General features: G+C 48.8%; 1 protein-coding gene across 2 annotated transcripts in view; it reads left to right on the top strand.

The window, feature by feature from the left end:
* Nucleotides 1–14,731, top strand: part of CYFIP2 (cytoplasmic FMR1 interacting protein 2) — a 58,618-nt gene that overhangs the window by 506 nt on the left and 43,381 nt on the right. For both annotated transcript variants that reach the window (XM_064161968.1, XM_064161967.1), the window contains exons 2-8: nt 6,728–6,868; nt 8,924–9,013; nt 9,092–9,169; nt 11,805–11,906; nt 12,881–13,062; nt 13,385–13,481; nt 14,286–14,414. In XM_064161968.1, coding sequence (XP_064018038.1) covers nt 6,752–6,868; nt 8,924–9,013; nt 9,092–9,169; nt 11,805–11,906; nt 12,881–13,062; nt 13,385–13,481; nt 14,286–14,414 — 795 coding nt within the window. In that variant the 5' untranslated portion in view covers nt 6,728–6,751. The remainder of the gene's footprint in view (nt 1–6,727; nt 6,869–8,923; nt 9,014–9,091; nt 9,170–11,804; nt 11,907–12,880; nt 13,063–13,384; nt 13,482–14,285; nt 14,415–14,731) is intronic.

Genomic DNA, 14,731 nt, shown 5'->3' with positions numbered 1-14,731 from the left:
GCCGCTGCAAGGCGCTGGGGGAAGAAAATAGCGCAAATCCTCTTCTCCCAGCCCCCGCCGCCGCATCTGGGCTCCGCGCCCCAGGGACCGGGGGAGAGGACCAAGACCCGGGCCCGGCGGTCGCTCGCTGCAGGCCCCGCTGCGGGCAGCAGCGGTAGCGCGAACCCCAGCCGGGGTCGCCGCGATGCTCGGCGCAGGGAGGATGGAGAATGGAGGCGATGGAGGAGCGGCGGCGCCAGGCTTGGGGCTGAAGGTGGCCCCGGCCGGTGCTCCCGGGCAGCGCCCGCAGCACCCTGGCGTGAAAACATGGTGTCCCTGGGGGAGGCGGGGGAAGAAGGAAGCGGTGGGGTCTGAGCCGGGCTTGGGAGCGACGGTTTGGAGCTGCGGCCGCAGGTTCGTGCTTTGGCATCGGTTGGAGTCGGGAAAGCGGCTCCCTTCCCAAAGCGTCGGGTTTCCGTGCGTGAGACCGCTCGGGAGCAAGGTGCGCCCCGGGCAGCCTTCCTTTGTATTGGATTTGCCACCCCAAGACGCTGGAAATGCGTAGTGCCAGCCGCATCCCACCTGGGGAGGAGTAGATGGATTCGACGAGAAATCTCCGTGAATCCGAAGGGCCGGGAAGGAATAAAAAGGGGAAGAGCCACATACTGAAAGCTCCCTGCGCGCTCAGGGCTGTTTTGGAGAAGGGGGAAGGGTGGCAGTTGTGTGTACTGTCAAAGGACACAGCCAGCAGCAGAGCTTGTCCCCCTTCGCCATCTGCCGCTTTCCGCGGGGGGCTCCTGACCGAGGGGTTTGGATCACAACGGTCTCGAAGAATTAGGCTGAGTCGCTAAACCCACTGCACCCCTCCTGCCCTGCACAGACACCCAAAGAAAAAGGACCCTCATGTTGTGCATGGTGACAGTTGTCCACGGTTAGTCACTGTGATGGTGTTTTTGTGTCTGTCAAAGCCAGAGATAGAATTCTAGGGTAAAATCTCTGCAAAGGGTCATGATTTTCTCCTTTTCTCCATAGAGTTAATTGTCATTAGCCTGAGGAATATGACAAACTCTTCCATTTTCTGGCCAGGGTCTCTCAAGCAAAGCAGACTTTGCTGGTTTTCACTGTGATAATCTTACTAGCAAGCAGTTAGCATCGTTGCATGAAAAATAGAATCAGATTGATTTGGGAAGATCAGTATTTGGCCAACTATTAACAATGCTGCCCTTTATCATTGAATTTCCCAAGAAGCTCTGTAGCTGTCAGCAGTGGGGCTGCATGTAAACTTGCTTTATGTTTTGCAGCTACATTGGACATGTAGCTAATTGTACCTGCCTCCTTCCTTCACCCTCGTGCTTTTCTTAGGAAAAAAAAATGAAATTACTCAAAAAGAAATAAATTCCTATATAATTGTGTTGCTTGAGAGACAAGGATAGTGTAAATGACTGGAGCACAGCCCTAATGGAATGGCAGAAAAGATAGAATGCAGATACAGAAAAACAGCTTGGGGAGTCATGCTGTCTAGCTTCCCTTTTTATGAGAAGGGTAATTTCATGGTTATTAACATCTGTGTCTGTGTAAGGCAGGAGCCCAGGTCTGCCAGGCTTGCTCATCCTGGCTCTGTTTATTTCCTCCTGCAAAGAACCTCCTGTCTGTGGTGGTGGTTGCAATTACCAGCAGTTCTTAGAGTACAAGAGAAGGGGTCGATGACATGGATACTAAAACACAGAGGACTTAATCCTGTGCAGTTTAGGCAAGGGTTAAACTAAACTTTTGCACTCTGCAGTTAATCTTCTTGACTAAAAATATGTTGGTGGCCAGAAGCATTTATCCTCCTACTGCTGTGAGGCTATGGGTACCAAAACCACTCTGCTTTTATGCACTGAAGACATCGGTCTGCTGTGCTACATAATGAGTTGGGGTAGTTCCTGACCACTGGTTAAAAGCTATTTTAAAGTAAGATGGAGAAGCATTATCCCAGGATCAAAACCAAACTGACTTTCCCAAGTTACCCAGGGATTGGGCATTAGAGCTATAGAGGAATCCTAGATCCTTAGGAGGTGACCAGGAGAGTTTTGTTCTTCAGATAAAGTAATTTTACTACTCATCTCACCCCGGGCTTCCAGGACTTAGACTTTGTCTTGCTGCCAGTCTCCAGGGCATTTCTCTTTATTTTTCTTGCCTTCTTTCCTGTTCTTGGTAGCTCCTGCAGTCCCAGCGTGAATGTATTCTGTAGGAGCAGGTGAGCTGAAAAGCTGAAACAGCCCATGCCACTTCCCCAGAGTTCTCAGCTTCAGAGCAGAGCTTACATGCATGCAACGTACTCATTGTGGCCCTGCTTTTCAAACTCTTTCTTTGTTCCCCCAAGCTGCTCAATCAATAAAGTGATCTTTGTTCCTCTCGCTAAGACGAGAATGATACTGCATCAATACTTCTAGGCAAGCTTGTTGGTGGGGAAAGTAGGATCTGCCCTGGAACGTCCATCATCACCCCTTCTCAAAGCCTTCCTGTGCTGTCTGTGGCCCTGCCACAACAGAGTCACAGTGTCAGTAACTTTCCATTTCCATTTCGGGGTAGTGGGACCACACCCCATGCATGGACCCCATGTGGCTAGCTCCCTACGGTGTCCAGAAGTCCGATTGCCTCAGTATGGTGCTTTGGCTTTAGAAGCTGCAAGAGATGACTGAAGAGTTTGCAACTGAAATACAAAACAGGGAGAGGAAGTTTCTGCAGCAGATGGGCAGAAAGTGTGGGCAGCACTGCACTCATTAGCACTGATGCTCATTAGCAGAAGAGGTAATCAGCCTGGTGGCTGCATCTCTCTCCAGGGTTTCATTGAGGTGGGGCAGGCTCTTTCCAGGCTCATATTTAGTTTTGCCAAAACCTGTAGGATCCAAACGACTTTATAATCTCTCTGACCAGGAGCAGGATGTGGAGAGGAACATATCTTTGTGAGACAGCTCCCAGCAGCCTTCATGGTGTGTGAGTTAGCACAGGCAGGACAGATTTCCTGTGTGCAGGGTAAGCCTTGCTCTGATGAGCACATGCTAGAGCATCAAAAAAGCTCCATTCCTGGGTAGGCTGCTGCACTGCTTCCCAGGCAGTGGTGTCCCCAGCCCCAGGGCTCTGTGTGCCAAAGCATCAGCACAGGCTGCCCTCTTCCCATTGTGGCTGTCTCTGCCCTGAGGCCCAGGTGGTGAATGGTGGTTAAGGCATAATAAAGACTTTTTGATGAGTGTCCCCAGGGATCCTTGTCTTCCCTGGGTTGCTGCCACATTACCCAACAGCTGTCCCCTTGTCACTGGACTGAGAGGATGATGATGGATTTGCTTGGGCAACCTCAGCACATTTCTATTAGAAACGTCATTGCAGCAAGGTGAGGGTAGCCTGAATCTGTGGCTGTGATATTACCCCTTTTTGTCTCCTGGGCAGCCCCTATGGTGGGGAGACATCACTCGGTACCACATAGACTGGGCCAAGCAATTGCTGATGCCTTTGAAGCCTTTGTACCAGTGCTCAGCCCCTCTATACTGCTAGATGGGCAGTAGACCTCAACCAAGACCAGGGACCTCCCCAGCCTTAACAGCCACCCCAAGGAGCAAGTGAGGGACCATGGCAGAGACATCTGATGGAGATCACTCGAGGCTGCTCCTCCATGGATGGTGTGGGCTGAGGATCCAGATCTGCCAGTTCTGGAGCAATAACCCCCTTCATCATGTGCTCCAGCTGTGAGGTTGCTGTCTGTCACAGCATGCTACAGACATGAGACCCGGGGGAAGTCCTGACAGACCACGGTTTTCCCTGGGGCCCCTGTTGGTTTGCCTATTGTGCTTAAGAAAGTGTAGAACAGAAATTTGGAGTCCTCGTGAAGAGTCATCTGTTAAACCCACAAAGTCTGTGTCGTTTCTCCATCTGCATCCAAATTCTCATACCCTGCTCAGTCATGGCAAAGAACCAGGTGGGCCAACAGCCGATTGCACCATTTGCTCTCTGCAGCTTGCCACTTCCTTTCCTCTTCTTTTGTTTCTACACACTGCCTCTGTCCTTCTGTTGGAGTGCAGGGGCTGGCTTAGCCTTGCAGGTTTGTGCACTGCCCAGCATAGCAGGAACCAGATGTCATATCTGGGACTGTTATCTTCTGGTATGATCCAAAGAGCAACAATTTTGTCCCTCGAGTTGCTGAACTCTTTGCATTTCACAGAGTTATTGGGGAAGCATCTTTGGTTACAGCAAACTGCCAGCACATTGCGTAAGTGGGCACAGGGTTTGAGGAGGGATCTTGCCAATGCTTATAAATATTTGAAGGATGGGTGTGAGGAGGATGGGGACAGTCTCTTTTCAGTGGTGCCCAGTGACAAGACAAGACAAGAGGTTATGGGGACAAGCTTGAACATAGGAATTTCCATCTAAACACGAGGAGTAACTTATTTACTTTGAGAGTGGTGGAGAACTGCAACAGGCTGCCCGGAGAGGTGGTGGTCTCTCCCATCTCTGTAGTCATTCAAAGCCCACTTGGATGCCACCCTTTGCAGCCTGCTCTAGGTGAATTTGCTCTGGCAGGGGCATTGGAGAAGATGATCTCCAGAGGTCCCTTCTACCCCTATCGTCCTGTGTGATTCTGTGACTTAGGGAAGAATAAGGAATTAGCCTGAATAAACAGTCACAACTCTCAAAGTTGTAAAATGGAAGGGTTTTGTCTTCCCAACCTACAAATATGTAATGAAGCAAGTGAAAGCATGAGGGCTGTTGTTCTGGGATCCCAGAGGCAAGTCTTCAGGCATCGGAGGGTGCTGGGTAGAGAGAAGGATGGTGATGATCAGCTGAGGAGGTCTATGGGACTAGGCAAGTGGAGCTTCCTGCCTGGCAGGCAGCAGTAGACGGTGCTTGCAGGCAGGGAGGAAGCTGCTTCTGCCGGTGGCTGGCAGCAACTAATGCCTGAGTTTGACAGCTGCTACACTTTGTAACAGGAAACCATTTTAACAAAAAGAGGTGAAGGAGGAAACACAAAATTGAGTTTTTTTCCAGGCACTTATTTTGTGGTGCTGCTGCTGCAGGTATACCCAAGCCTGCTTCTCAGCTGTTTAGTACCTTAGGGAGATATTTTGTGGAGGTGGAATGAGTTTTACCAGGCTCATATATATTCTTGTAGCCCATGTGTGCAGGCAGCAATGACAAGAGGCACAGCACAGACTCATCCCTCTTGTTACCCAGCATGAAGCCGCTCCATGACTGCACACAGCATGCCTCGCCCTTGGCTGTGGTCCTTGCTGAGAGCATGTGTTCCTATCTACGGGTGTCCCAAAGCCATTGTCTTTCTGTGCTCCCAGTGCTAGGAATGAAAAGCAAACTTACATTCTTGGAAACAGTGGATTCGATCAAAAAAAGAAGAAAGGACCTAAGGGATTTGCAGCAGATAATCAGCTGAATATAAGCTTCTATTATGTGACCAGAGTAACTGGCATGATTATATACAAGGAGGAAGGTTCCCCCATGTCCTGCTCTGGTGTCTGCACTTCAGCAAAAAACAAAAGTTGCAAAACTGGATTAAGCTTAGAGAAAAAGCAAAGAGGTGATTAAAGGATTGGAAAATGTGCCCTTTCCCAAGGCAGGCAAAGAGCTCAGCCTGCTTGCCTGGGCCAAAGCGAAGGTTGCTGGGTGTCTTAGTGAAATGTAGTAGTGTCTGGATGGGGGTTTTGATAGCAGAGAGCTCTGCTGTCTTTCACATTAAAGTGATGAAACTCCATGGCTCACATTTGAAACTGGACAAGCTCTGAGTGGGGAAAAAGTCACTGGGGAAGTGATTTGCCAATCGAATGACATGTCAATATTTAAAGGGAAATCTCTCTCTGCAAATGTGGAAATACAGCAGAGTGTTTTTCTAGGAGACACAAGCTCTAGGTCAGCCACAGCTATTGCACATGGATTAGGTATTAACTGGGGAAGCCCTGTGGCTGTGATTATACAAATGCTCAGCCTGGGTGACAGCAGCCGTCCCTCCATACTTGTGCACTTACAACCAAGGTGAATGAAGACAATCTAAAGGACACAGGTTTGTCTTGAGGCTCTCATTAAGGTAAGTGCCAGGCAGCTTTCAGAAGCTCTTTCATTCTGAGTGCAGCTGGCACCCTTGCCAGCTCCACAGCAGACTGGGACTGGGCAGGGGACACCTCATGTGGTAAAACCAGAACATTTTTAACAACTAGTTCTTTTTTTTTACTGCTTGCAGTGCCACACTTGATCCTTTCCAGTTCACCTTTGAGAATGCAATTTGTTGTTTAGTTTCCAGCACCGTTCATGATTCTGTGTGTGTGAAGAGGAGAGCATGTGAGTGTCAGCATCGGTCATACCTTTATAATGACACTGTTCTGAGTGGTATTTCTGATGGCACAGCTCTGCATTTAAGAGCACATTCTTTCACTCAGTGCTGCTAAAGCTGCTGTGTAGCACAGTGTAGCTCTGCCTGGCTGAAGCAGTTTGCATAGAGTTAAGCAGAGAAGGGCCTGGGTGGGTACTTGTGTTCCTTTTGTTCTGCGTTGCCACTCTGCTGCTGATTCACAGAATGAGAAATGACATAGAGACATGAGGGTTAAATGCACCAGAAAAGGAGAACAAGGCAAACCGAGATCAAGTCCAGGAGACTCATGGTCCAGTCAGTTGTGGTTCTGGTTTTGTCCTTTGGCACTTCCCCACACAATCTGGTTCCTGCTGTCTGTCTGTCTGTCTATCACCCTCTCTTTTCCTTTGTATTTAGTGCAGAGACTGAACATCCAGAACCATGACGACTCACGTTACGTTAGAGGATGCCTTGTCCAATGTGGACTTACTGGAGGAGCTGCCTCTTCCAGACCAGCAGCCATGCATCGAACCACCTCCATCCTCCATCATGTATCAGGTACCTTCAGCTCCCAGCAGTGGTGAGGCAGGGGTGGGGGGTGTTGTTGTAGCTCATGCAAAGCACTGGGGCTCATGGTGCTGTGAGAACTAGCTGAAAACATCCTGGGTACACCGTGCTTAAGGAAATGTTCAGAACGGATCTAGCCACAAATCAGTTCCCAAAGGCTTTAAATAGGAAGCACTAGAAATTGGTGAACAAGAATCTTTGAGGCTAAGACACAGAAATGTTAGAAAATAAGGACTAGTGAACTAGTAAGAAGCAGGAGATAAGATTTGCGATAGCAGCAAAAGTTCTCAGCAATGTTTTATTATACACATATTTCTGGGCTTCCTTTTTGAGGTAGTGCCTGCATCTAAGTAGGTTAAAACTAAAGTTCAGCCTGACTTGTGCCAGCCTGTGTCTCTAGGACAGCTGGAGCTGTTGGTCTGGGAAGCTGATGCCGTGCAAGGGAGGGCAGTTGCCACAATTGCTTCTCTGCCTTGAACAACCACAGATTTAGCTGCAGCTGCACTGACCAAGCAGAGCTTGGCATAAGCCCAGGGCAAGGCTCAAACTCACTGCTTTTGGATCTGCAGTGAGGTGCCTCAGCTTCCTGGCCACTACACCACACCCTGCCCTATAGCACACACCCAGGGTTAAATATAATATGGGTTTACTTTCACCACCCTGAGGCTCTTGAATTCATGGCTTACAGCAGCATTTAAATACAGCCATGCAGTGATTGCTGTGCCATGTACCAGGGGTCTGAAATTACAGTATCTCTTTCAGCAGGTCAGGCTGCTGGCTCCTGCCATAGCTTCAGTAGCTCTTTCAGGAGTCTTGGTATCTCTGTGGGTTATCAGACCCAAAGGCAGTTCTGGGCTGTTGAAATATCAACTCCCTCTGGAAAATCTTTGTATAATTTTTACTTACATCTTCTTTAAATTATTTTTACTCCTTGCTGACATTTGTCCTGTGAGGGGTTTAGGGTTCAGGCTTATGGCACCAGTTCCTTTCAGGGCTATGAGTGTGTGCACGCTGCCAGGCCTAAAAAAACTCATCTAAATTGGATCTAGAGATACTGGCTAAGCCTGTTATACTTCTTTTTGTGTGTCTCTCTCCCTTGCTAGCCAGAAACACGTATGCAGGCTCAGCTTTTCTTGTCATATATGATTGCCTGGAAGCACTAATGAGAGTAGCCCTGTGGCCATGGGTCTGTGCTTCTGGCTTTCCTACCCAGAAAATCAGCTATTGAACATGGTTGCTGCAATGCTAATGTCATTGCAAAGAGCAGCTCTGGATATCTGGGACGTCTGTGCGTTGCCCTCAGCAGATACCATCAGCCAGCCTTCGTGGAGGAAATTACCCAGGCGCAGAGCGTGTGAACAGGAACTCAGTGCAGAGAGGCTGAGAAGCTTCTTTTCATCCCCTGCCCTGCTTTGCACTTTCTTGCTCCCTTGTCCTAACCCAAAGCAGTAGCTCAACTTTCAAAACAACTGCTCATCCCAAAGTATTTGCTTGCAAGAGCAACACTAGCACTGATAATAGCATCTGGATGAATGCTGACTTTCATATTTATGTTTTCCAGACATCTCGTTCCTTACCCTTTCTGCATGTTTATTCTTTGCAATTCCTGCTGACAGGATGTGGTCTTCCCCTAGCAGCCAGGGTACAAATAGAAATTAATGAGGCTGCATCTGCCTTTGAGTTACTGAGTTACAATCATTAGAAGTTTGCTCTCTGGCGTGGCTGCAGCTCTCTATAGCTGATCCCCACCTGAGTTGGGATTAATTCTGCAAGAGTTTGTCAACCTTGATTGCCATATTTTCACACATAAAATCCACAGGATTTCCTCTAATGAATACATGTGGTTCAGAAACATCTCAGACTGCACATGCTAATCTGCTTCATACCTAGATGTGTAGCACCTCAGATTGTACACAAGCTGCTCTCACTCCCCAGGAGCCCCCATGGATTCTGCTTCATGCTAACACATGCCATGCTGGACTGTATGAGGTGAGCGAACAGATACAGATCTGTATTGTAATCCTCATTTCTCTATTTCACCCACAGGCTAATTTTGACACCAACTTTGAAGACAGAAATGCCTTTGTCACTGGCATTGCCAGGTACATTGAGCAGGCGACAGTGCACTCCAGCATGGTGAGTCCCCCGAACACCAGCCCAGCGATGCTGAGCCTTTGGTGTGTGCTCTGCCCCACTAACACCTCTGTCTTTCAGAATGAAATGCTGGAGGAAGGCCATGAGTATGCTGTGATGCTTTACACATGGAGGAGCTGCTCACGAGCTATCCCTCAGGTACTCAGGCCCTTCCCAGAGCACATAGTGGGGTTTGTCTTGTGGGTTAGTTTATACTGGAGACAGAGGAACAAAATGCAGATGACGGTGAAGCAGATAGAAGGGTTGAAAAGAGAAACCACAGACTTCAAACTGTCCTCTCCCCACCAAAGTCTCAAACACTGATCTCAGCAGCTGGTAGCCATTTCAGAAGCAGATCTATGCTGCTGCCCTACCAAAGGCCATCTGCTCTGCACCCTTACAGGAATTAAAGCCCTGACACCTCATGGCTCAATCGTACTCACCACAAGCCAAGTGCCTTATATACAGTTCCTGGTTTCAGCAGCCCTTTCACTGCTGCCCAGAAACAATTGCACCTGAAGTTATTCCATCCCTGCAACATCAGCTTGTTTGCCCTGCACTGCTAACAAAGTGCAGCTGAGCACACCAGCACTGTACATGGGGTACATGTAGCCTTTGCTTTAGTTAAAGCAGTGTGGTTACTTCCTTCTCAATCCACTGCTTGAATACTTTTTCCTTCTCATGGTGTGGGGAGATGGAGTTTGCTTCAGGCAAACTCAGCTTTTGGAAGTCAAGAGTAAAGTCATCATTACATGGTCTCAGGTGCTTCAGCTTCAATTAAAAATTGCCCTGGTTCTGAGTGGGACTCTTGCATTGTGTAAAGAAGGGAGCCAAGGCAGCATGGGATGAAAACAGAGGGTCATCTCAATATGTGGCAAACTCAAGCTCTCCTTGACTTACAGAGAGCAGATCAGGCAGCTGGAACAGGTTTCAGCATCCCAGACTGCTGCCCAGTCTCCTGGGTGCTCTCTTTGCTCCCATGGAAGCCCCAGAATTGTAGGTGCAGTGTGAGGATGCATGAAGGACTTTGATAATGCCAGAAACATTTCCCCAGATGCCCTTTTTTTGCTGCTGTTAACCCGAGGATCCTGATGTTCCCTCCCTATTTAATCGTTCTCCTCATTTACTACTAGTGCTGCTTCAGCTGTCTTCTAGTCTTCCTCTTTCCAACCTGAATTTTGGTGGCTTTATCCTATAGACATCTCCAGACAAGAATAAGGCTGCCCACGTGGCCCACTGATCATGATTCAGCCTCCAGCTCAGAGCTCATCTTCTGCAGTATGAACCCATGCTGGCTGATTGCAAAAATGCTGGCTGGCAATGCACTGGAGCAAGTGCAATGTGCTTCCATGAACCAGTGCTTCCATGGAGCCAGGGAAAAACATTTCCACCTGCCTGGCAATGCCCTTGCTTGTGATTCCCCAGGACAGGTCAAACCTCAGTTCCCCTTGGGTTATTCTCTCATGGTCTCATGAGATCCAGCCTTAGGGAGATTTCTGCTGCTGATTGGGTATTTGCTTACCTCCCATTTATATTGATGCTGTGCTGCTATTGCCTGTCCTGGCTATGCTAGCAGAAGGTAGTCTGTGGCTGAGCTAATGGCAAGACAGTGCTACAGATAATCTGTTTTGGCATTTTAGTGTCCTCCCATCTCAGCCAATCTCATGGTTTGTACCTCTTCAAGCTGGTGGGATCCCTGCTGTCTGCCCTGTCCTCAGCCCCAGGGCTGCAGGCAGTGCTGTGTGTGAGAGAGGAGCAAGACACTACCATGGCAGAGGGTTAATTTACAGAATCACCAGATCTGATCTTGCAGTGCCCCCTGTTCTTTGCCATTGGGTATGTGGCTGCAGCCTGTTCTCAGCCTCCCCAGCTTAGATGCTTGGTCATGGACACCTCCCTGAGCTACCTCAAGAGGCTGTGGTTTTACAGGTAAATAACAGAGCCTACACCTAAATATGCACCACTCCTCTCTATTGCAAGCTGCACCCTCATGGCCTACCAGTATTGGCTGACTGCAATATGAAACACCAGGGCAGAGACATTAGATTCCCCATGACAGAAAAGGCAAAGCTACTTTTTCATCTTCCCAGATGGAAAGCCAGCAGATTTGTCCTCTCATACACTGTGCATCAGCTGCTGGGTTACTAAATATGCACCAGAGCTGTCAGCCCCATCTCAGCCTTGTGTCAACAACAACTAGAAACAAAACCAGAGGACAGGAGGATGCATTGGCTTGGGCAGCTGGGGGTTTCCCTGGAAGTTTGGTGATGGCTCCAAGTAACTGTTTGGAAATTAGAAGAATGACAACTAAGTCCTTAAGTTTAGCTTCCTAGGGTTCCAGTGAAGGTGACTCACTTCATTGCTGCTAGCCACAATCCAAGCAACTTCTCACAGGTCAGCAACACAACCAAAATTATCCCAGTGAGGTTACAGCAGAGCTATGGCCTGGTACTTTGTGTGTCCATGGGACTTAGCCACACAGAGTCTCAGATAAGTTTACAGTGGAAGATTCCCATGTTGTGCAGCAAGTCCAGGCTCTGTACTGCATGTGATCTACCTCAGACAAATGCATTAGGAGACTTTGGTGTCTCAGAGTCAGGTCTATGCCTGGTTATAATACATGGAGAGAATCTCACATCTGAGGAATAACCCCTTCTGCTGCCACCCTACAGCCTCCAGAACAAGCTTCCTCTCAGGTCTCTCCACTGTTCTCAGATGGGAACAGGATTCATTGTGAAACAAGCAGGAGATGGTGGCTGTTGCAGTCCAGGGGTGATTTGTCTTTGCAACACAGGTGAAATGTAATGAGCAGCCGAACCGAGTGGAGATCTATGAGAAGACAGTGGAAGTCCTGGAGCCAGAGGTCACCAAGCTTATGAAGTTCATGTATTTTCAGGTAAGCAGTCGAGGAACACAGCACCAAACATTTACTGCTTTAGTCTTGACTTTCCCTACACAGGATCATGCTATCCTTAAGCTGCCAGGCCAGCTTGGAGAGCCCCTGAGCCTCCTCATAGGTCTCTCGCAGCTACCAGCAGATAACTGAGACCTGTCTGAAGGGTGTTGCTCATCCCCAACATTTTGTATACAAGTTGGGAATGAGCACATGTCAGCCCTTGAAGCTCATAGAGGACCAAAGCTCCCACTATGTGGAGCTAACAGGTGGCACAGGCTCCTGTTTTTGCTGTGGTGTTGGCTGGTGGATGTGAGTCACTGTCCACTGGCACCAGCACAACTCACTCTTCTACTCTTACCTCTGAAGTAAAGCTAGGACGAGCTGAGGGCTGATGATACAGCTGGTGCCTGGGGTGGGTTGCATCTGGACACCCTCCTGCTGTGCCAGCCAGAACAGAGGTGTGCTTACAGCCCCCTGAACTCAACAGTCATCTGGCAAAGAGCACTAAAGCAGTTGCTACACTTAAGGCACTTGACAAAATAATGTGCTTAGATCCCAACAGAGCAATGACCATGTGGAAAACACTGAGCTGCTGTGGGCTCCAGGGACCTCTGCCCATCGCTGCCTGTGTTCATAACTGGCTGCAGCTGAGTGTCACCATCATTTTTAGGTTTTATGTCCTATGAGGTCATTATGTCCCATCTAAAAAACTGAAGCCTGATCTTTCAGAATGTGCTGCACTCCGAGTAGGCACACACAGAGAGTCTGAGTCCCTTTCTGACCTCCAGTACTGAGGATGTTTCCCTGCAGTTGCTTGTAACACTGCTTTGTTTCATGATGACAATGGGGAGGGACCCAGGAGCCTCCATCCAGGAGAGAAAAAGGGTTTTGGTAAGGAAGGCAGTGGTGGGTGGGTGCAGTGCAGTGCCATGCCTGAGCCAGGGCTGGGGTGACCCTGTCCTGCTGCCTTCCAGCGCAAGGCTATCGAGCGGTTCTGCAGCGAGGTGAAGCGCCTGTGCCACGCAGAGCGGAGGAAGGACTTTGTCTCTGAAGCCTATCTCCTCACGCTGGGCAAGTTCATTAACATGTTTGCTGTCCTGGATGAGCTGAAGAACATGAAATGCAGTGTCAAAAATGATCATTCTGCCTACAAAAGGTGAGAGGGGGCAAAGCAGCAGGAATGGGGACAGTGTGTGCCTGGTATGCAAGGGAGCGCCTGGTTTCTCCTAGAGTGAGGTCAGGAGGACATCAGGAGGCTGGAGGTTGGCATTTTGTGCTACTGTAGTGTCTCTGGGAGTTTAGGCAAATCTCTGAGGCCTGTTATGTTTCAGTTCCTTGTTGGCAAATCACAGAGCAGAGCTGTACTGCAGAGGGATCTGGGGCAGCTGCACAGCGGCTGCAGGCCAGAGAGGCAGGGTGGGTGGTGAGTCTCACATTGGGTGAGTGATCCTTGGTTATGTTGGACTTCTCCCTTCCAGAGCTGCCCAGTTCCTACGGAAGATGGCAGACCCTCAATCTATCCAGGAGTCCCAGAACCTCTCCATGTTCCTGGCAAACCACAACCGGATCACACAGGCAGGTCCTTTTGTATCCAAACTACTTAACTCTTCCACCTGTCAAGAGACAATGATCTCTTCAAGACTGGCAGCACTTCAGACCAGACTGTGCCACTAGCTGATGGTCTGGCCATATAAGTCTAGCGTTATCTTCTCATGGGTCATTTTGGGTGCCTGTAAAGGTCTTTGTCAAGACAAAGATGAAGGTCTAAAAGAGGCAAAGGAAGAGTTGTTGGAGGAGGAGGTTCTGCTAGAACCTCTTCCCTTGTTTTCCCCAGGAAATCCATGAAGTCCCCCTCTGACTGCCTGGAGATCACAGATCAGCCTCTATGGCCCTCCACACTCCACAGACTCTATAGCTTCTACTAATTAGGTAAAATATTGCACAGAGACATGAGAAAGTCAGAAAGTCTGCTCCTAAGGCATCTTTCTCCACACTTCACTGTCTATTGTTTGACTGTTGTGATCAGTCTGAAGGGGAGAGCTGCCCTGTCGATGGAAAGTTGTTCCTTAGAGGTGGTAAAGGGTTGGACTTGATGATCTATGAGGTCTCTTCCAACCTTGGTGATACTGTGATACTGTGGTACCATGAGGTCACTCTTCTGCCAGTGACATAAGAAAAGTGCACAAACACAGTTTGAAGAAACCTGCCTTGGCAGTGCTGGGACTGTGGTTGGACTCGATGACCTTAAAGGTCTCTTCCAACTGAAAGGAATCTGTGATTCTGTGATTCATTCTACTCTTGATCCTTCAAATATGTTTCTCCTCTGGTTTCTGCTGTTTTCTGCCCATGTGGGTAATGTGACCTCTGCTGCTGTTTCAGTGTCTGCACCAACAACTAGAGGTTATCCCTGGCTATGAGGAACTGCTGGCTGATATTGTCAACATCTGCGTGGATTACTATGAAAACAAGATGTACCTCACTCCCAGTGAGAAACACATGCTCCTAAAGGTGAGGCTCAGCCATGCTTATGGGGCTGGGTGCTTGCAGAGTTTCACTTCTGGTTTAGTACAATGCAGTTCCCTCCCAGGACAGGTTTCTCTTCATTCTCTTTCTTCTGCTCTGCTTTGGGTTTGCCTGCAGCCCTTCCCTGCAGAGCCAACATCCTCCGGACACACGAGTTGCTATGAGATGGGAAGGCTCTCTACATGAAGCAGCAAAGCTCTCTTCCTCCTTTTCCTGTTTCACTTCTGATCTCTGTTACTTTGTGTCTTCTGCTGTGATACTTGGATCCTCTCATTTTCTCTCCTTTTACCTCTTTTTTGTAG

This window comes from Pogoniulus pusillus, chromosome 22 (genome assembly GCF_015220805.1).
Source record: "Pogoniulus pusillus isolate bPogPus1 chromosome 22, bPogPus1.pri, whole genome shotgun sequence".
Lineage (NCBI taxonomy): Eukaryota > Metazoa > Chordata > Aves > Piciformes > Lybiidae > Pogoniulus > Pogoniulus pusillus.
This window is presented reverse-complemented; position numbering and strand designations above follow the sequence as displayed.